Source organism: Triplophysa rosa, linkage group LG2, assembly GCF_024868665.1.
Source record: "Triplophysa rosa linkage group LG2, Trosa_1v2, whole genome shotgun sequence".
NCBI lineage: Eukaryota > Metazoa > Chordata > Actinopteri > Cypriniformes > Nemacheilidae > Triplophysa > Triplophysa rosa.
Window position 1 is genome coordinate 32,759,580 of NC_079891.1, and position 21,018 is coordinate 32,780,597.

The 21,018-nt window shown below is 37.6% G+C and overlaps 1 protein-coding gene across 2 annotated transcripts in view; it reads right to left on the reverse strand.

Moving 5' to 3' along the window:
• Positions 1-18,645, reverse strand: part of LOC130548620 (calcium-binding protein 7) — a 38,694-nt gene extending 20,049 nt beyond the window's left edge. Inside the window, exons 1-4 of one of the 2 annotated variants that reach the window (XM_057325513.1) lie at positions 18,616-18,645; positions 10,827-11,032; positions 10,609-10,688; positions 7,466-7,724 (exon numbers count right to left, since the gene is read on the reverse strand). In XM_057325513.1, the coding sequence (XP_057181496.1) occupies positions 7,466-7,574 (109 nt within the window). In that variant the 5' untranslated portion in view covers positions 7,575-7,724; positions 10,609-10,688; positions 10,827-11,032; positions 18,616-18,645. Of the gene's footprint in view, positions 1-7,465; positions 8,325-10,608; positions 10,689-10,826; positions 11,033-18,615 lie in introns of those variants that run through there. The other variant, XM_057325502.1, reaches the window with a different exon arrangement.
• Between the last annotated feature and the right edge of the window lie 2,373 nt (positions 18,646-21,018).

The window sequence follows — 21,018 nt, forward strand, 5'->3', positions numbered from 1 at the left end:
CTATATGAACTTACGCCCCCATTACACCCACCGTCAGAGTTAAGCCCTACCTTACGGAGGCGAATGTTATTCACAAAGCGCATGCAGACGAACGTTCCTCTGGATAAGCTCCTAAAGCAGCGATCACGCTGCCAGTCAGGATCCCAGCTTATGTCTAATCCTTGTAAACATAAACATTAACACTTGACATGTTACACAAAGGACATACGAATACATTTACAAGTGCAATAAAACATTGTGGACAGAGAAGATGATTTGTTTTTTCATCATATCTCTTACCCTGCATTCACACGGGGCGTCAGCGTCAACACTTCTCATATACTTTTAATGGGTGATGTCATGCGTTGCCGAAACCGAATCGCCTAAGATCGCCTTATTCAAATAACCTAGTGCAGGTGCTAGCCAACTGCGTTCATGCAAGACCGGAGAACAATGTGATTGGCTGTTGTCACAATGAAGATCGGCCACGCTTCAGACACGCCCCCCGCCAAGCGTTAACGCTGACGCCCCATATGAATGCAGGGTTACAACTGCCTTGTCTATACCCTCACCTCAAGTACAGTTCAAGTACACACACAAGTTTTACTAAGCATAATTTAGTGAAGTTTAGGAATATTTTATTATGTTGTTATATTTACTATACAGTAAGTATATTAATATCAATGTCCTAGTAGTATACTTGTAAGTGTACTATTATAGTACTACTTGGGACTAAATTGGCCCACTTAAAAAGGTAAAAGTTTTAAGTATACTTTAAGTCAAACAGTGTAGTACACTTTGTAAACCCAACTAGAGTTTACAACAGTGTGTATGTAAACAAGTATATTCTACTTAAACAAAACAGTGAACACAACTTATAAGTATATTTCTATTAAAAGATTGGCCAAACATACTTAAACTTTTATGTGAGTATAACTCAAGCATATTTAAAGGGGTCATGTTGCACAAATAAGTGTTTTACTGTGTCTTTGGTGTGTTATAAGTTGCCCATGCATGTATTAGACACGTAAAATTGCAAAAATTAAAGTGTGGGAACAAAAGATGCATTCTATCTAAAAGCGAATGCTCACCCAGACCTGCCTGAAACGCCTCGTGTATCCACACCCCCACAAATCTACATCAGTTCGTGGTATGATTTGACTAAGACCGCCCAAATGTATACGCAAGTAAGGTGGGCGTACCTGTCAGTACAATTGAAGAGGAACCTGATGTTCCAAATATGGTAAGAGGCGTTACATTTCCGTCACACGTTTGCAGTATTCGACCAATCATTACGCACTGGTTAACTGGCCAATCATAGCACACCTCGCTTTTCAGAGCCATGAGCTTTATAAAAAATCCGCGCGTTTCAGAGAGGCGGGGCAAAGAGGAGATACAAACATGCACGGTATGTGGAAATACAGTTTAAAAAGTAGATGCCGCTAAATTTCATACACTGTACCTTTAAGAAGGATAACTTTCTTTTTACATAGCTATTATTTAAAAGCATTTTTTCCACATTCTGTTGTTTTAAACCTTTGCAGTAAAATGTTGTTTGTATGTTGTGGTTTGTTGTACTATTAATATAATACAATACAGAAGATTGTGGTAATGCTAAAAAAAACATGTGCATAGTATTTCAATCCGATCTCCAAACGTAAGTGTTTTATGAGGTGGCGATGTGGTATGAATTTGTACGATGTGAATTATAGAAAAACATACGATTAGAAATAAGGGAGGAAAAAGGTCCCTAACCCTGTCCCATCCACAACCATCACAGGGGAAAGGTCGCACAAATTCATATCAATTAGCCACCAATTTGCTAAAATGTAAAATATAACAAATTGCCATGAGATTGTGTGGAGTATGCACTTGTTAATATTCTCCGTATATAAAGCACCTCTGTCCTAAATCATGTGGAAAGTTGCTTGTGTAGTGCTGTGGAAGGGCAGGTTGGTCCATGGAGACACACACACACACTAACACGCACTGAGACTGATTTTCAATTACCAACATACCCACTGGTGAGGAGTAGAGGAGGGTTCTGCTCCAACGCTTTTCCAAAATGGTCTGCCAAACCCCTATTTTTCAAACAGAGTGCCATTTTGTTTAAGGGTATTTGTGATGGGGAGATCAAAACAGTGTGTTTGGACTGCAATAGACGGGATCCTTTGACTAGACTGTTATTAGACAATGTGATGGCATTAGTATTCATTGCTGTCAGTACATAAAGTGTTGTTCTAGCGCTTTTTTGTTTGCTTGGAAACATTCTGATATGTGCAATATTGACATGTAGTGCTCAAGAACAAGAACACTTGCATGCATGCACAGTTTTGGGTTGTGCGTGTAGTCATGGCCGTACCCACCATTGAGGTCCCTGAGGTCCAGACCTCGGTAGTTTTGGTCATTTTTTTGTTACTGTTTTTAGTACTGCCAATTTAGTAGAAAACGCCTAGATAACTGATCTCAGATCTGATCTACCTCAACTGTTTAACAGCGCTCTTAAGTGTCAATCTGATTGAGTTGGCCAATCAAATGAAAGAAGGCGTGAGTTGCAATTGACAGAAGTCGAGCTCGAGTTCAGTTTCTACTGTGAAAGAGCGCGATGTAAGTAGCTGTTTAATGTTTTATAGAAATGTTAGCGGCCATTCACATGTCGCGTCTAAAAATGCGTGCAAAACGCTGACTGCGTCGCTTTCTCTTTTCAGAGCGCCCGGGAGTTTACACTCTCGTTTTGAGCGTGCTTGACGCGCGTCAACTTTTAAACAACAAACCTGAGAAATGACCGATTGTAATATCCAGTAATCCAAACTACAAAACACCGAAAACATATCATTTACGTGTTTAATGTCCGTTTGAATCGACAAAAACATTACCAGACCTCCACTAGTTCATGCTAAACTGCGTGGCTTTGACACGGGTGTGTTTATAGGTTGTGGTTAGCTTATTAAAACAACCATATGATTCGCAAATAATTCAAATGCATCACTTTTAAACAAATTCTCGTTCTTTAATTCTGTTTGTATATTATTTTAAGTTGACCTATTTTTAATAAAAACTTAAGTGTCTGCAACTTCTGTAGCTACACAAAAAAGTTAAAGGGACAGTTCACTCAAAAATGGAAACCTCTTACCTTTATGTCATTTCAAACCCAAATGCATTATGTTCCTTTATGAAATACAGTTTGTATTTCAATCTGTTAGTATTTTTATAAAAATATCAATTGACCATGTGTTTACTTTCATTACTGATAAACATGAAAAGACAGAGATGGTTTTAGCAATTGTTATGTAATTTGCACTCCAAACGTTTTAAAATGCACATACTGTATGTAAATCAAGAAAGTCCATTTTTGGGGGGGACAAATTCAGTTTTTGGACCTCGGTATTTCCAACATCCTGCGTACGGCCCTGCGTGTAGTGGTACAAAATGTCTTGATTATGAAGTTTTTATTGTATCTTTAGTAATTAAATTTGATTTACATTAACAAAGTTTCTCGCTGCCAAAGTTTCTCAGTTTAAAGTTTCAATCCGTTTCCTTTGCCTCTCTATTGAAAATCTAGATTACAGGTTGCTTTATGTGCTTATGTTTTCGTGGGTTAAAGTCAAATGATTTCATATTGAAATTATAATTATTATAATCTTATTGTTGCAAATCAGGGAAATGTAAGGAGACAGTTTTGAACACTGATTGTTTATGCACTTGCTCAATAACTGATAACTTTTTATTATTGGATTGCAGATCAATATTTGTCAGTCGGCTACTGCTGAAAGATGGAGGACTTGTTTATTTCTATTGTTGTAACTCCGTTGGGAAAGGTGAAATATGGATTACAGCCTACATGTCCAGACAGCCCAATTGTCGCATGTGGTCGAGATCAAACTTGTTATTTTAATCTGAAGCTATTCACGTACTTATGAAATTGCTAATGAGATGCTAACAACATCAGTACCGTTGCAGGCTTGTTTGCTTCTGATAGCATCTCAAATACATCTGTGGTTTGCAAGCGAGTGTGTTAAAGACCACAATGAGAGCTCATTATCTTTTTACACACTGTTACCGTACGCCAGAATAAAGATAAGGCTAAACTTTACAGTGTAGTGTACAGGTGGTAACTTTGTGTACTTGTTTGCATTATAGTATTTTGGATATTTGTGTGTAAAGTGTATTTTTTTATGTCTGGATAGACTCATACATACACATGCAATATTACCATGTGGATAGCTTACAAATTGCCTACAAATCTTATGTACTATATGTACATTTTTTTTAGAGGCATACAAACCTTCACACATCCACTTAGGATTTATGTGGCATTGAAAATAGCACAATAGCACATTTATGAATGTTTGTGCTTTTTTTTTGTTCACCATATCGTACTTCTTATGTTCATCATGATTAATAAATCTGAAGATGCAAGTATTACGATGATTGGCGAGTCAAGAAGTTCCTCACTCAGCTCCTTAGCAGTTTCGGTTTTATTTGTGCCGCTACACGAACATGCAGTAAATTTAACAGATTTTACATTTGCATTTATTTACTTAGTGGACACTTTATCCAAAGTGACTTACAAGTGTTCAACATTTTGCCTAACGAGCCAATAATAAGCAAGTAAAGAAAGAAACGTATTTATGTCAGAAGTGAACAGCACAAAAAGATCAAAGGTTTTGGAGAACAAGAGTAGTCAGAATGATAATAAAAGTGGATTTTAACAATAACTCCAGTCGAATCCTGTCTGTACTTTTTAAATTCATTCGACCAGAAACCAGCAGTTTTAAAACGAAAAGACCTTAAATGGAGACAACCCATGATCTCTAGCTTGTAGACAACGCCACACACAGCATAAAGTCCAACATACAGACTGTAAACCAACAAGCCTGTTCACAAATGGATAAGATTTAGGATGAGACTGCCACAATATGAAAGACATATGAAAGATGTTATTGTGTGAAACCCTGTCGCAGCAGTTGGAACAGGAAGAAATATGACGGAGCAAGCGCAAGCTGAACTTGGCTGGTAAAAGGTTTGTTTGCTCTGTTGTTTGTCTGTCAGTGAGACACCTTCGAGTGAATCACTCCTCTGGTTGTGTGTCTATTTCTAAACCACTCTACCTGCCAAACTGTCATTTCATCTCTCTTTACCAGCACACCGAGAGCAAACAGACGACAGCAAAACATGGATTTCTTTCACTACATGCAGAATTTATGCAAACTGTGATGCTGCTCCGGATAAATAAATCTGTTTTATTTCCGTGAAAACACTTGTCATAGTGCTTTAATGCAACAGTCCACCCAAAAATCATTCACGCACACTGTTCCAAACTCGTATGACCGTTTTTATACAACGAAACAAAAAGGAAAAGATTTGAAAGAATTCCCAATGGAGACTGGAGCTTTTGAGTTTCAAAAAGCACCATATGACTATGTTTCTATATGTTTTCTAAAGTCGAAAACTGGATCATTTGATCCAGTTCATAAAACGTATTGACAAATTGGACTGATTCAAAGAAACAGCCATATATTCAAATAAATTTGTCTTTGCAGATAAATGAAAACCAAGTTGGAAACTAAATGAGGATTTGCTAATCATTTTTGGTCTAACTATCAGTGTAAAAGCCTGTTAACTCCAAGAAGCGCAATGCAGTTTTACATTTTAAATGCATGGGCTCTTTAAATTGGAATGGGATTTTTTATTGGCTGTCAATGTTTTGTCATGAATGGACTGGAAAAAAACGAAACGGTATGTAAAATGTAAAAGTTCCTCACATCTTTTTGCTTTGCACGGTATCAGAGACAAATATCACACAATAAATTTAGGGTTTTTATCATTTCGAACTTTAAATAGGTTTACTTCAAGAAGCACTGACATCTCTCAAGGCTATGCACAGGTCCTGCTTCATGAGCGATGTACGTGCTGGTTTAGAAAACTGGCACTTTATCATAAAATAACCTACAGCGTTCTTATAAACATCATTTGCAACATTATCAGGAAAGCCAGCTATAACATTTACAAGACAATAAAAGAAGAAAACATTTTGCAAAAGGCAATGAAGTCAAATTTGAGAACGCAATATGATGTTAGTCATTCTTTTGACAGCTTTTGTGCATGCTACAGCAAAGATTATTTTTACTCATACCTTGAATATTAAAAACTAACAGAAATACATACAATGCCCCTTAGGCTTCCAAGTGCAAAATTGTCAACATGATTTGGTTTGTTTTTACAAAGACTTGGGAACATTAATTAATTAATTAATTTCAGCTATGGAAAAGGAAGGCTTTTTCGATCCAGGGGCATCATCAGTCCAGCATGTGCCGTTTGAACGTCTTTGATCAGAAGAGGCTGGCGTTCTCTCACAGACAGCACCCTTACTTTCCCTGTGACATTGAGCTCTGTGATGAAATCCATCCATAGCACCAAATCTAATCACGCGTTATTCCCTCCTGCCAACCTCTTCTGATGACAATGCAGACACGCCTGATGTCTGATTGTCAAGCGTGTGGCGCTTTGACAAGGGCAGTTAACGTCTGGGTAAATGCCTCTGTGTGGAGAACCACAATTTGACAATTTAACCTCTCGGTGAGAGTGGTAATGTCACAAAATCTATCCAGTATGATCAGAAATGACGACCTGTGACACAAAAAAATAACCTACACCTATATACTGTACATGACCTTTCAACCATCATCCTTTATTTGTCATCATGCATTTTAAAAACAGAGCATCTAGATAGAAGTTTTCGAGAGTTAAGGGTGTATGCATCTTATTTAACTAGATTTACATCGCTTCCTGATAGAAAAGTCTCCTGATAAATGAATTGCAATGCATTTCTCTAAGGCACTTAAACTGAATAAGTTCAAACTAAATCACTCTGGACAGAATTCACAACTGAGACACTTTGAGTAGGACCAATAATTGTATTCATCTGCTCTATCAAGATAAACTATCTAAAACAATAGATCAACAAATAAACCATATTAAATATTAAAAAGTATTAAAAGTAATAACTGTTCGTGCTGTATTGTGAGACGTTTTGTGTATTGTGTAAATTTCGATTAGTTGCATTACGCAGTGAAGGTTCACATCGGCAAGGGTCTTAAATTCAGAATAACATTCAAATATCTTTCTACTGCTTCATAACAGACCCACTCTCCATAAACCACGGGTCTTATTTGCCCTGATCTGTTCTCACTGTGATACTGTAGGCTACACGAGATTTCCACGCGTTTAAAGTGGACTCTCCATGGATCCTGCTTTATGTAAAGAACATTTACAAACCAGCGATTATAGCAAATAAAACATTCCTATTAAGTCAAAATGGTCTTTCTTTCTATATCTGTGTCATCCCCAACAGGTGCACAAAACATCTCCTGACGTCTATTTAGGAACCAATTGCTACCCAAGAAAGACTTTAAGTGTTCCTATATACCTAAACACAACATCCATATAAAACAAATAAATGTTCCATCAGGAGTCTTTTACTAACCTTCAACCTCATCCTCGGGAAGGTTGACCGGTGCCCGGTATGAAAGGAGATCTGGAATAGTGCATACCCCACGGTACATCAAAGTGGAAGTCACCGGATGCATAGGCATTTCTGCGGTCTGTGTTGGACAGCACTTGTGTGTCGATCCTCATATATGATTTACAGTCCAGAACGCAACTTTATCACTTGGCTGGAAAGCCTTCGTCCATTCGATCAGACTGAATCCCTCACTGGAGAAGACGCACGGAAATCTGAGATCCTATATAGGAGAGAGAATCCCATGGAAAGGTCCGATAGTAAACTCGCAGCGCGCGCAATTGCGCAGCCCTCTCCAAGAAACCAGGTGTGGGAATTTACAAATATTCGCAGGTCACAGCGATTTGATGCTTTCAATCTTAAAATTGGAGAAATCCACAATGTCTCTAGGCTCTAGAGCTCCTTGTAAGTAATAATAATACGGAGGGTCCATCGCAGACGCGCACGCATCATCCAAACACGCATTTTATCACTGCGACAAAAGTACGCGCGCGGTGGCGACCCTTAAGCGAGTCGATCGATTCTACCTCCAGTTCGTAAGGCAGACATCTCCAACTGATTGTTTTCGCGTAAACCGCTTCTCAAAAAGCGCAGTCGAGCTTCAAGGGCGGCGTGCACTTGTTGGATACAGAGTGCCCAATTGTTTAAAAAAAATTCGCTCTACGCGTGTAGAGATTGGAGATTAAGGTATGTTTCTCTTGAAACGTAGAAAAGAATAACGATGGCACGAAAACAAGGAAATATAAAACCTCAGAACGTGGGGTTCCCTTGAGATTTATCTATATTTAGTCTGAGCCCGAGCAGCAGCTCCTGGTATTTCCCATCCGCGCTCTGCAGGTGTTGGGGGCGTTAACACAGGACGCGTAATAGCATTCAAACAGTTAAACGCAGCATAAGGAATCTGAACGCGGGGAAATTGTGTTTCTTTTTAAAAGTTGTATGGTTTTGACACGCACGTCAACAAATTTACAAAAACGGACGCAAGGACGCGCCTCGTTTAAATGCCCCTTTGAAATAAGCAAGAAAAGGTTTAACATGCAAAAACAGCAATATATATCATAACGAAATATAAGAGAAGTGTTTAAGAACTTAAAGTGTAGACTACAAACGACTGTTTTAAAATTGATATGTAGTCTGTTTTGTTTACCCCACACTTCGTCTTTAAGCCAGGACGCACAAGAACGCAATATCCCTTAAAACAGACAAACAGTGCGTAAACAGCAAGACTAAGAAGCAGTGCTCATGCGTCTCCAGAAATGTGTTTTTAAAGCTTTAGCTATTTTAACGAACGCACGTTGCTTAAAACTCGAAGATTATGACGCAGAAGACGCAACGTAATGGCCAAAGAGAACGAACGCGCCTCCTCACGCTATGTAAACATCTATGCAGGCCTTACTTTATTCAAGCTACACATTTTTATAGGTTCCCTGGAATCAAACCCATGCCCTTTGTGTTGCTAGCCCAATTCTCTATAGGTTAAGCTACAAGAATACTTAAATGAATACTCCGGTCATTGTCATTCATTTTAAAGCTTGTCCTCAGGCTTGTATGATAGACAAGGTTCTTAGACCCCACCTAAAACAAGAGGAGATGTGATAAATGCTTTCTCTGGATAGAAACAGATCCTTTCCCCTTTGGCATTTCCTTAATGGAAACACGTCTTTAAAAAAGTCAGGTTGGGTTTGATAAGAGTATCTGCTGTTTTAAAACACAATGTATTGTCAGGCTTGTCCACACGAGAGAGACTGAATGCACATCGAACCCTGTAGAGAGAGATGGCAGCTTTATTTAAGAGATGCTCGATCAAAAGGTACCTGGCGTGGCGTTCGTGAATGTCATCCATCGCACAATAATCTGTCTCGGTGTGGGTGGGTTATTTTTCGTCTATGTTCTCATTTTCCTTTCCGCATTTGTGACATGTTTGCAAGCAGGTGCTGCATTCATTCCTAAAAGGCGCTTAGTCAAAACATGCACATTCTGAGACACCCAAGTAGGGTTATCTGTGGCTGTGATGATTTGGGAGGTTTAATGACACTATTGTTTCTTCCAGCTGTGGACTGGAGCTGCTTCGATAGGACCCAGGTGCACACATCCAGACCTGATGACCTATTATTATGGACTCTACTTCCACACTCAGATTCTCAGAAAGGCTTTTTCTACCCCCTCTGTTTGCCCACATACAGGGACTGTAGTGACGGGTGTCCCGTATTGTTGTTATGCACGCACGCTCTCAGCGGGAGACCATATTTTTCACAGTGTCATTCCACAATGTCTAACACTGACATGTGAAGAGTGACAAGAAGAGAAAAGGGGTTTCTCAAACCCCCGGCCACAGTCGTTGGTCTCTCTTCACCGCTCCCCGATCTCTCTCGGGTCCCTTCAGGCTCTTTGACAGTGAAATACTCCTTCAAGTGCCGTATATATTTTAGATCAAGTCTGTAGATTGAAGACATCAAGTTGAGGCTTAATGTCAGAAGTTAAGGCATTACCCATGATACATCGCTCTTTCTTGTGTGTGATTACAGCTGATAAGATTGGTATTCATGATGTATTGCCTTATCTTGAGAATTTAACGCTTCGGTTTGGAAACCTAATAACATCTTGTTCGGTTCAGTACACACAAACACAGTTCCTTTCTCTATTTTTGCATGCAAGTAAGTACTATAACAACTGTCTGGATTTTGGTGGATTCGCATGAATCGCATGATAACATCTAAGTCCTGTTGAAAGGAAAGGAAATTAAATACTGTATATAATATAATGTATAATCTTATATGTAACCTAATATCTAATCATTTATATATATAAAAATATTACATGCCAATTTTCAAATGTTTGCCTGTAATTGTCATTACTGTTACATTAGGCATTAATAAATAATTTATTTTCTTTCTTTTATTTTTAAATGAATTTATTTTTTCCTTACAGAAATTAGTATTGGGGGAGGAGGGGTGTGTTTAAGATATTGATATAATAAAAAATATATTTTTTCTTTTGATTTTGGGGTCAAATATAACACAGTCTCGTTCAAGAGCTTTCGTGAGATTCACCCAGATTGTGAATGCATAAATCATACAGTGATGTTTGTCTTAGTAAGTGCAAAATACCTTCAGGGAGAGCCGGGCGTGTAACTGCATGGGTTCCCTTTTACTCCGGTCCGTATCGATCTCTGTGTTAGCAGTGCCCTCTCAGAAAACAACACAAGGCAAACGGCACTTCTTAGCAAACTTCCCTTCCATTCAGGCATTGCACAAAAGTCAACAGTATGGGGCACAGACCAAAAGGTCACTCCGTGGCTTCCACTGGAGTTTATTGGAACACATACCGATCCGTCTGTCTTTCAGAGTGCATGTTTCATTCATGTGTCTTGTATAGAATCTAATAGCTCTCCTCATGGTCCGTCTGGGAAAGTGTCCAGCTCATCCTCATGTTAGTTTATATGTGAGTCTCTAGAGGGCAATGTCGAGTGCCAGCGGCCCTACGGAACAAGTCCAGCAGTGCCAGACATTCGGTCCTTGCTTCCTTTGGATGCTGAAACAAATTAAAACACAGCATGGAGTGTCGGTCACATATTTTATTTATCACCTCAGGTTTTCAGTCGCCTTTCTGAATGTTAAAAACGTGAGAAGATTGTATTCGTTTTTTTGCCTAATTTTCCACCCAGAGTCATTTACGGTCCCAAAGAGGACAATCCGTCTGGGCCAAGCTTAAAGGGATGCTCCACCCATAATTGAAAATTCTGTCACCATTTACTCACCCGCTAGTTTTACCATACCTGTATACATTTCTTTGTTCTGTTGTTCTTGAACACAAAGAATGATATTTGTAAAAATAGTAGCTACTGACATTTCTGGGACATCATAGTAGTTCTGTTGAACACAAAATGACATATTTTAAAGAATTTAGGAGAGCAAACCATTCTAGGGCACTGTTGACCATTGTCATTTTTCCTACGATATTAGTCAATGATGTCCCAGAAATTTAAGTTGCTCTCTAGAAAATCTAGAAAACATAGTTGCACATCCTCTTTGTTCAGAAAGATCAAGGCATCGCTGCTAAAGACAAAACCTTATATTCTGAACAAACACTTTGATCTAAAGAAAGGACTGTTCAATAAAATCTATTATAAGCTGCCTGAATGTTACAAATGACACTACAAAAACTGCATGAGAACAATTTACTTGAAACCGGTTTTATTGGCAATGCCACTGGTTTTGAATGGACGGAGGTTCAAAGGCAGTGACCTATTCAACAAGATTTAGATTAAGCTGCCAAGCCGCTCAGATGTGAAGTAAAGGTCGAAGATAAAGTTTACACAAGGAGAAATAACCTTGGTGTGTTGCGGAGAGAAAGAGAGAGATCTTATTTTCTCGGATCAATAGACAGCAGAACAAAGCACACCCAGTGAAGAAGAGGTTGTGTCCTTGAGGGTTCGGCTGCAAACTTTACTAAAACAACTGTGAAAATCTCCACATCCTGCATCCCGATCTCGTCGTGAGCCGCCACGGCCGGATGCTTGGGAAAAGACGCAGGGAGGTGAAAAAGCGGCTGAAGAAGACACACAGAGCTGCCAAGCGGTTTTCAACTGTATCCACTGGCACCCATAGATCCCCTTCACACTTCCTCTTTTTCTCTTACAGTGGTCCTTCCTCCTCTCTTCCTGATGAGAGAAACGGTGTGCTGTTGTCTGGCATTTTTTAAGTCTGGCTGTTGTGAGAGGAAGGAAGAGAGGACAGAAAATCCCATACAGTAAATGATCCATTTTATCCTGGAAGAAGAGAAGCTCCTTGTAAGATCATTGTAAAGGAGCAGAAATGGCAACGATGACAAAAAATCCCAAGTGAAAATGACTGTATCTATAAACAAGCGTTCTTCAAAAACATTGACTAAATGTGCATTCAAAAGACATAAGCATTTCAAATGTGCAATCTCTCACTTCTGCCAATATGGAAAACAATTTTTGTGACATGTTTCTGCGCTTCTCATCACATTCCAGGCTATAGGGTAACTAGATAAAAGGGGGAGGAGCCACTCAATATGCCCAACTTAACTTCCTGTTTTTGTGAATATAACATCAACAGCATGTTTCAAGGTTTATAACTCATACACTGACACTTTATAAAAACACTTCAGATTTCCTGATTTTAGATTTCTTCACGTTTGGATTTATTCTGTGATCTGCGATTATTACTTACTTCATACTTTTACAGAACTGACCATTACATTTTGGACATTAGCAAACGTTCTAAGAACAAAAATAACATTACATTAACCAATGTGTAACCTTAATCTAAAAAATAAATGCTTCATTGTTACGTTACGAGGCCCAATGCGTTTCCTAATGCTGCAGAACTGTTGCTTGCTGTAAAGCTTTCCACAGCTACAATGAAAAGTAGCTCTGACATTTATATAATTTCTTCTTCATTTAAATGTTTTTAAACTTACTTCACACTTTAAAGACGCAAATATCAGGCGAGCCCAAAATATAAGAGGTCGTTTATTGCAGACAACATCTGTTTAAACTTCTAAATCATAACGAAAACTTTCACTTCACGTGTTGAAGCTGAAACTACTAACACTTCTGGCAAAATAATCAGGATGGATGTCGTGCTTTGCCGAGGGTCTCATTAGGAACAACTGGTTTTACCCTCATCATAAATCTATGCACAGTCTATGAACCCATAAACCTGTCATCCGGCCAAAGACCAATAATTGAGTGTGAAATCAAGGCTTTGCGGGTCTAATGGGACTCTGATACTGGAGATCAATCTCTCTCGCTCTTCCCACAGCTCATTAATGCTCATCTTTGCACATTTGGAATGCAGTAAGTGTATTCTCACACCTGCAGGCCATTTCTATCCTCGCTTGGCTTCTATCAGCCCGCCATCGAGATGCGTCGCAAACGCTCCTTTATTCTGCACAACCTCGCTGTGTAATTATGAAGACAAGCTGTGCGCTTTTAAAAATATATTAAGCATCTGTCCTGGGGATTTCCCCTCCAGTAGGGAAGACCAGAATGACCATTATGCACCGCAGCTGGCTCACAAGGCTCGGATGGAGAGCCGGGTTGCTGAACACTAAATTGCATGATGTTGCTTCCGGATAGCAAACCCAATTTCTTCACATTACAAGCACATGGTGCATATAATATGGAGATAAAATTGTTAAAATTGAAATGGTGACTTAGAATAAGCAAATAAAAGCATTTAACTTTAACATAAAAGTAATCTTGCCTTGCATAAAAAACAACATTTGGAGCTGAATTTGAAACCACGTTACATATTTTAGGTTTATTTTTAATGCCAGACGATTACAAAAATCTGAGAAATTTAGGTTTGATAAAAAATGGAAGTAACAGTGCTCATAGAAAATATAAATAATTAAATATTTATATAAATTAAATATTTTATATAAAAAATTATCAATATAATATTTGAAAATCACAAATTTCATATTCATTTTTTTTTTAAATGTTGTGTTAACATGCATCACCCGCAAAACTAAATACTAAGACACTTAAATACATGTACATTTTTTAATTCATCTGTATACCGACAGTATAATTTGCAATGATATATTACCTAGACAAGAATGCAAAATAAAAGTGGTCACTGGTGGTGTCACACTTCTGGACCCCTCTTTTAGACACAGTGCGCTCATAATCTGGTCACTTGTTAAAATTGAGGAAATGTGGCTGTGTTTTCTAGGAAAGAAATTTGAAAAGATGGCTTCCAGGAACCCCCCAGTGAACAAACTGTAAATAACAAGCATTGATTTCAAAAATAGATTTTCCTTTTCAGTTCAAGCCATGAATAGACTTCTTTTCTTGTCATTCTTGCATTTCCATAGGTCTGGGCTGGGCTGGTCTGCCTCAGGTGTCTTTTAGGCTATAGCCAGACCATTCAGTAACCAGGACACAATGCCATCAAATATCAGATCACTGCCAATGACAGACTGTGATGGACAGTCTGAGGGACACAGACAGGAACGTCTGTGAGGATACGTAATAGATAATAAGGACAACATTACTGGACCCAGCAAGACATAATAGCTTATGCTGGTCAAGATCTATCTTGGTTTTGTTGTATTTGGCACATTGAAGGAACAAGTAAACCTCATACGTGCAGCAGAGCTTTCAGGCAAAGAAATGTTCTCAAAAGAGTTTTCAAGTTTACTTCAGTTTGGTTATGAACATCCACATAACTTCACTGTAAAAAATGCAGACCTCAACTCAAACTTTTATAGTGACTTGTTGCATCTTTTGTTTTCATTTGCTAAAGGTGTGATTCTAAGTCAATGTAAAATCTTGAGGTCTGATTTTTTTTACAGTTTTATATTCATGGGCTATTCAGTTATGCAGTACATATAACCAGTGTTGGGTGTAACTAGTTACTAAGTAATTTAATTACTTTTCCTTAGAAAAAGTAAAGTAAGGTATTACTCTTATTTTTTCTGTAATTTAATTACAGTTACTTCTAATGTAATTGAACTAAATACTTTGTGTAATATATTCAATAGTGGAAATGACAAAAATTATAAGTCTAACTTTAAAATGTATGCTTTAATGTATTCTTCTCACATTTGTATACTTTGGTCAGTTAATAAGAATAATTTATGAAGTTATTTATTAATCATTTGAATGAATTAAACGAGCCGTTTCTTGTCTATCCTTGAATCAATTCTAATCAAGGTTGATGAAGGATATAGAAAGTAATTAGTAATAAGTAATTAAATACTTTTTGGAGAGAGTAATTTGTAAAGTAATCTAATTACACTATTGAATATGTAATTAGTAACTAGTAATTCATTACTTTTTCAGAGTAACTTACCCAACACTGCATATAACTATGACATATGATGTCAGCCAATTTAGGCCCAAGCATCAGTAGCTCACATGATGCCTCAAAAAAATACTGGATGACTACCGTAAAATTATTTTTGCTGCCGTTTTAGGTATAATCAAATTGGCTTTTGAAGTCATTTTATTCTGTTTTTTATTTTAAACAGCGGTGAGTTGCTGTAAATAATAAAAATAAGTTGCAATCACTTATTTTGAAGTTGAAGTAATGTAAAAAAGTACGTTCAAATGACAAAGCCAATTTGATTGTAGTTTATTGTCACTCAATTATGGCAATAAATCTATAACAATTACAGTATGAGACTCGAAAGTTTGTTAGCACTATAGCTAATGGTTTTAGTTAGAACTAAAACTATTAAAGCATTTCTATTAATTGAACTCAAACAAAATATAGGCCTCTTTCTCTCAACAGGTATTGGTCTGGCTTTTGTTGAAACTAGTAACTTTGTATTGGCACCTATTGTATTATTGCTCCTGTATGACATATCGCTCATTGCTCGCTGAACTCTCTGTAAGTCGCTTTGGATGAAAGCGTCTGCTAAATGACTAAATATAAATGAAAATCTTATAACTAATAGAAACAATTTTGCCTTAGCAATAAACTGAATAAGTAAGCGCACTATAACTGGGGAAAATAAAAAGTAAACGAAAACTAAAACTGAAATAAAAACACATCAATAAAAAAAAGCATTTGGCAATATTTAAAGAAAAAAAATCACATTAAAAATGGCAAAAGCACAAAAGAAAATAGCTAAAAAATTCCATGAAAACTACAAATATTAGCCAATTCATTCTATAATTCAAGTAATTTAATTATTATATTGAACAATAAAACTAAAAAAAAATTACAATCATAATGTGCAGCCACAGGTGCTTATGAATACAACCCATGGAAGAAGTTAGCCATGTTCAATTAGTCATGTTGTGTAGATGTGATGATACTTGCTGATGTTTGTCTAATCGATGCATCTGTTTGTGTTAGCAGATCAAGCCCTTCGGGTATTGACCCCAGTCAATGATCTGTGTTGTAGCCAGCTGGAGAGAAACTGCGATGCAGTCTCTCTCCAATCATTGACTTGCACAAAGTCACTTTCTGTAAGAAGCTCAGTTTTATTTGCCTCTGAAAACACAAGGTTATCTTAACCTTATGTATACTGTAGATGTATAGTTGGCTATGTGATTAAAATCACATTAATAATTATTAATGCTGCCATAATTAACTTGATATCTTATGAGATTAATTAAATATGTGTAATGTAATTAGATTAACAAGATTTACATCACAACAGAATAAGAGCAAGAAATATCTTACAAGCACACATATTTAATAGTACAAAAGACTATTTACAAATCAAATTATAAAAATAGTTTTTTTATATTTTTGTATTATTAAAGATATTTATGGGTATTATTTTTTTTTATGAGTGAGTGAGTGATTGTTATTGCTTCTCAGTTAAATGTATTGTTTTAAAGATACAAACGAAAACACTGATTAAAAATCATAATCAATAAAGTAATTGCTTGGCACTAAATTAATTCAATGCATTAAATCAAAAATAAATTTGTCAATCAAAAGAAACAAACCAGAGCAACTATTTCTATAACCACTCACATACACAACGCAACACACACAATAATGCACGTACATACTTCCCTCAATTTCCACTACAATCATCTGCCCATCACACTGTTTCAGTCTCTGAGAGGACAATGTGGCGGCAGTTCGGGTTGAATTGGGCTCAGTGAAGCAAAAAAAAATGAGAGAGAAGTGGTAGAGCGAGCATGAGTGAAAGATGGAGTGAGAGAGTCTCACAGTTGTTACATCTCAGCCTGTGGCCGCACAGACTTAAACACTCTTCAGTGCCAGTAGTGTGTACAACAATATGTTTGTATGTACACACACAACCAAAAATATATATATATATTTAAAAGACTGCAACACTGTTTACACACAATCTTTTAAATTGCTTTGAGATTGAAGAATCTCATTTGACATTTGTCTGCGGCGTTGAAGCGCTTGAGAAATATTAAGTGTATATGAGAGTTTATGTGCCCTAGACTGCAGTATTTTATCAATTTCCGTCAAGTCCAAGGTCTGTTTCAGCAGAAATTACTCAAAAGTCAAGAATCAAAAGTCTTTAAAGGAGTCGTGCAAAGGTGATTCATGCATTCTGACTTCTTTACAATGCTAAACGTGCTGTCTTCTCGTGTTTGACATGGTCAACCTGTCAAAAAAATCAAGTTGGACGTATGACGTAGTATTTCTGTGCTTGATACACTCCACCAGGGTAAGTATAGGTTTCGTAAAGTTTTTTTCGAACATGAAATTCCCTTACATAACAACTTTTCTCTTATTGAACAATTCTACTGGAAAGGCACACTAGCGAGAGCGAGATGAAAGAGCACGCCCATGCGTCAACCATGGAGAGTGGGAGAAAGAGCACGGCCATCAATGCGCTCCTTCGTTCGCGATATTCAGCTGTGTTTGTTTGCTCACTGCATTTGGGTGATGAATGTTATATAAACGGTGGATATAACTCTGGATTCGGAGATCGTTTTAAACTGATAGATGGCGCGGCGGTCCCAGCGCTAAAAGATGCCGGACATGATCCGCACGTGGTAAGTGAAACTGAGTCAAATGTCTGTGTTTTGTTGGCAATCGGTGTGTACGTGCATAAGGTAAACAACACAAACTTATAATGAATCAACTGTTATGCAGGGATAATGCGATGATGTATTGTGTGCTCGTGCTTTAGTTCCGCCCCCCCCCCCATGAACACGTTCAGGGCTCGCCTGTTTTCGGAAATAATCGTACAGCATCTGTCTTTTATAAATGTGATCAAACTAAATCCTCTTCGAAGATACGAAGTATGCAATACTACTGTATAGGTACTCAAGATTAATATGAGATTGGCAGAAACTGTGTGTGTTACATCCGCTTTAAAAATTGATGAGTAACCCTTTCAAATTGAAGACAAGACTTCCATTCGCAAGAGTTCAAAAGTTCAAATTTTGTAACATTTACAGTACATGACAATACAAACATTTTAATTTAACACAAATTTAAAATAGTTACACAAAGTGGGGGGCACTGGGATATGAAAGTGACATGAACTATTACTTTTTATACTTGGTCGTAACATTACAGCAAAAATAGACTGCGCCATCTTTTTATTATTTATAATTTTTTGTCAAGCTGTAAAATAGTGTTTTGTTGATATGTAAATCTGGGTGGTTATATTTGTCATTTACTCACCGTCCTTGTTGTTGTATTAGTTTATTCTTGTCCTGGAACACAAAATTAGATAAGCTTAATAAAATAAATTCAACAAGGAGCAAAAATCAATTTTTGAGGTGCAAATGAGAAATAGGACAAAATATTTTGGGAGCAGTCTATGCCCCCAAATACCTTCACGGTAGAAAATAAACATCCAGGACATTCTCCGAAACTTCTCAATTTGTGCTTCATGTAGGAAAGAATATCATGAGATTGCAATGTATGTCCCCTTTAAGCCATCATGAGCATTCTGCTCGAAGCAGTCCAGTGAATAGACCTGCTCCAAATCTCCTTTCAAAAGAGCAACATTGTGCCAGCCGAAGCTTACATTAAGCTTCGCACACACACATTATTGCTAAAGCACCACATCACTCCAAATCCGTACATTCACAACAACACAGTACACAGGTGTCTGTCAGCGTCTCTGTCGATACACCCGACTAATGAGAGCAGTGCCAGAGCAGCGGTAAAAGAATGCGGTCAATGGTGCTAATCTATCAGGAGCTGAAAAATGGCAGGAGGATAAAGATGTACATTAAGTGAAGGTAACATGCAGTCAATGCTGGGGTATTTTGCGTGATTTATGATTATTCACCCACAGTCGATGAAAGGATGCGAGAGATGAACTGGGATGAAAGATTTCCGAAAGGTTGAGGGAAAGAGATTTTGTTCCTGCCAAACTAATTCTGCCTCCAAGACATGTGGGAATGATCATGTTTATGAGATGAATGTTGACACAATGTGCGATGATGTCAGTTTTATTTGGGTTGTGAATTTTCTTTCTGGAGGCGTGCCAATTTCAGAAATCAACTGCTATTGGTCATAAAGTTGAGTAGCTAATTATATACGAAAAGTTCATTAGCAAAAACAGATGTTCAAAACTCATGTTTTTATTGTCCATTCCAAGTCATATCAATCGAACTGCATATCTAATTAAGTAATAATAACTCAAAAAATACAGCTAAGTAACACAAGAAAGCACAATAAAACATAAAACTCATCATCATTTTGAGTTATCTCAAAATTTTGACTGTACATTATTATATCGAACATTGTATGTTGAACTAAAATGAACGATTGTATTGGCATTAACTAACATTAACAAAGGTAAATAAATGTTGAAATGACATTGTTAACCTCATTGTAAAATGTCTGTAAACTACAGCGAATGTTTTTGAACCTTAATGTAGTAAATATTAAAGTACAGTACCAGTCAAAAGTTTGGAAACACTCGTTTATTTAGATTTTCCCCACATTTTAGAATAGTAAGCTCATCAAAACCATGAAGAAACTTGTAACTGTGGGAATTATGTTGTGGCTAAAATCATCCCAAATAAATGAACACTATGTTATGTTTTAGGATCTTCAAAGTTGCCACCTTTTTAGAATTGTCCAAATCACTTGTCATTTTATCATCCAGCTTCTTGAGGTCTTACCCTGGGAAGCATTAAAAACAACACTGAAGGAATGCTGGATTCTTATTAGATGCTTTTTACTTGTTATTTGGTCCACGTAATCCATTTCCAAAATATTTTCAATAAAATGTTAGTTTTCTAATGAAAGAAATGAATGTGCTTGCAAAATTATATTTTTCTCTGCAAAGGTCAAAAATTGAAACATTGACCTTCAAGTTACTGTAAAAGACCGGTACTGACTGGGGACAAATCTGCTGTTTGAAGTAAACGGATAAAAAGAACTTTAATGGAAGAAAGGTGTGTGTGTTGTAGAGTAACAGTGTGTGAAGGGCACCGAGGTGTCGTGAGACCACCGCAATCTGGAGATTCTGCCACAGATAATGTCAGACAGACAGATGCGAATCCAATACCACCCTCTGCCCCACCCCGATTATTTCTCCGACTTCTCGTTTCTCATCTGGTTGTATTCTCATACGTCCATTGATTAATACGAGCCGTGATCTCGCTGTTTCTGTCCTGATTCTAATCTATTGAACTAACCCGCCTCCGCCTGCCAGCGTTCTCTGACCCCCTGGAGTTTTCAGAGTCGGGATCTGTCTGAAGCCTCCGGGGACAATCGCGGTGTTCCACTTTCGGGGCCTCTGGTTTGATTTAAAGGGACACCCTGGCTCAGGTAAAGCTTTCGAAAAAGCTGGCCATTTTTCAGGCTTGGTGAGCAAATTGCAGGTGCAGTATTTTCCTCTTGAGCCTACGGTGCTTTACATGGGTTTTAGACAACTTTTAAAACAACAAGGAGCCGTTTTGGTGTATGGTTTCCCCAGGTGGTTGAAAAGCGCAATTGTCTGATACGTGTCGTAAATACTGTCGCAAATTTTCCCCGTTGTCAGCTCAATACACGTGAATTTGTTTACAAAGCTGATGTAACCGGCTGTACATATGTACATATAACACTTACAAATCCAGGAGC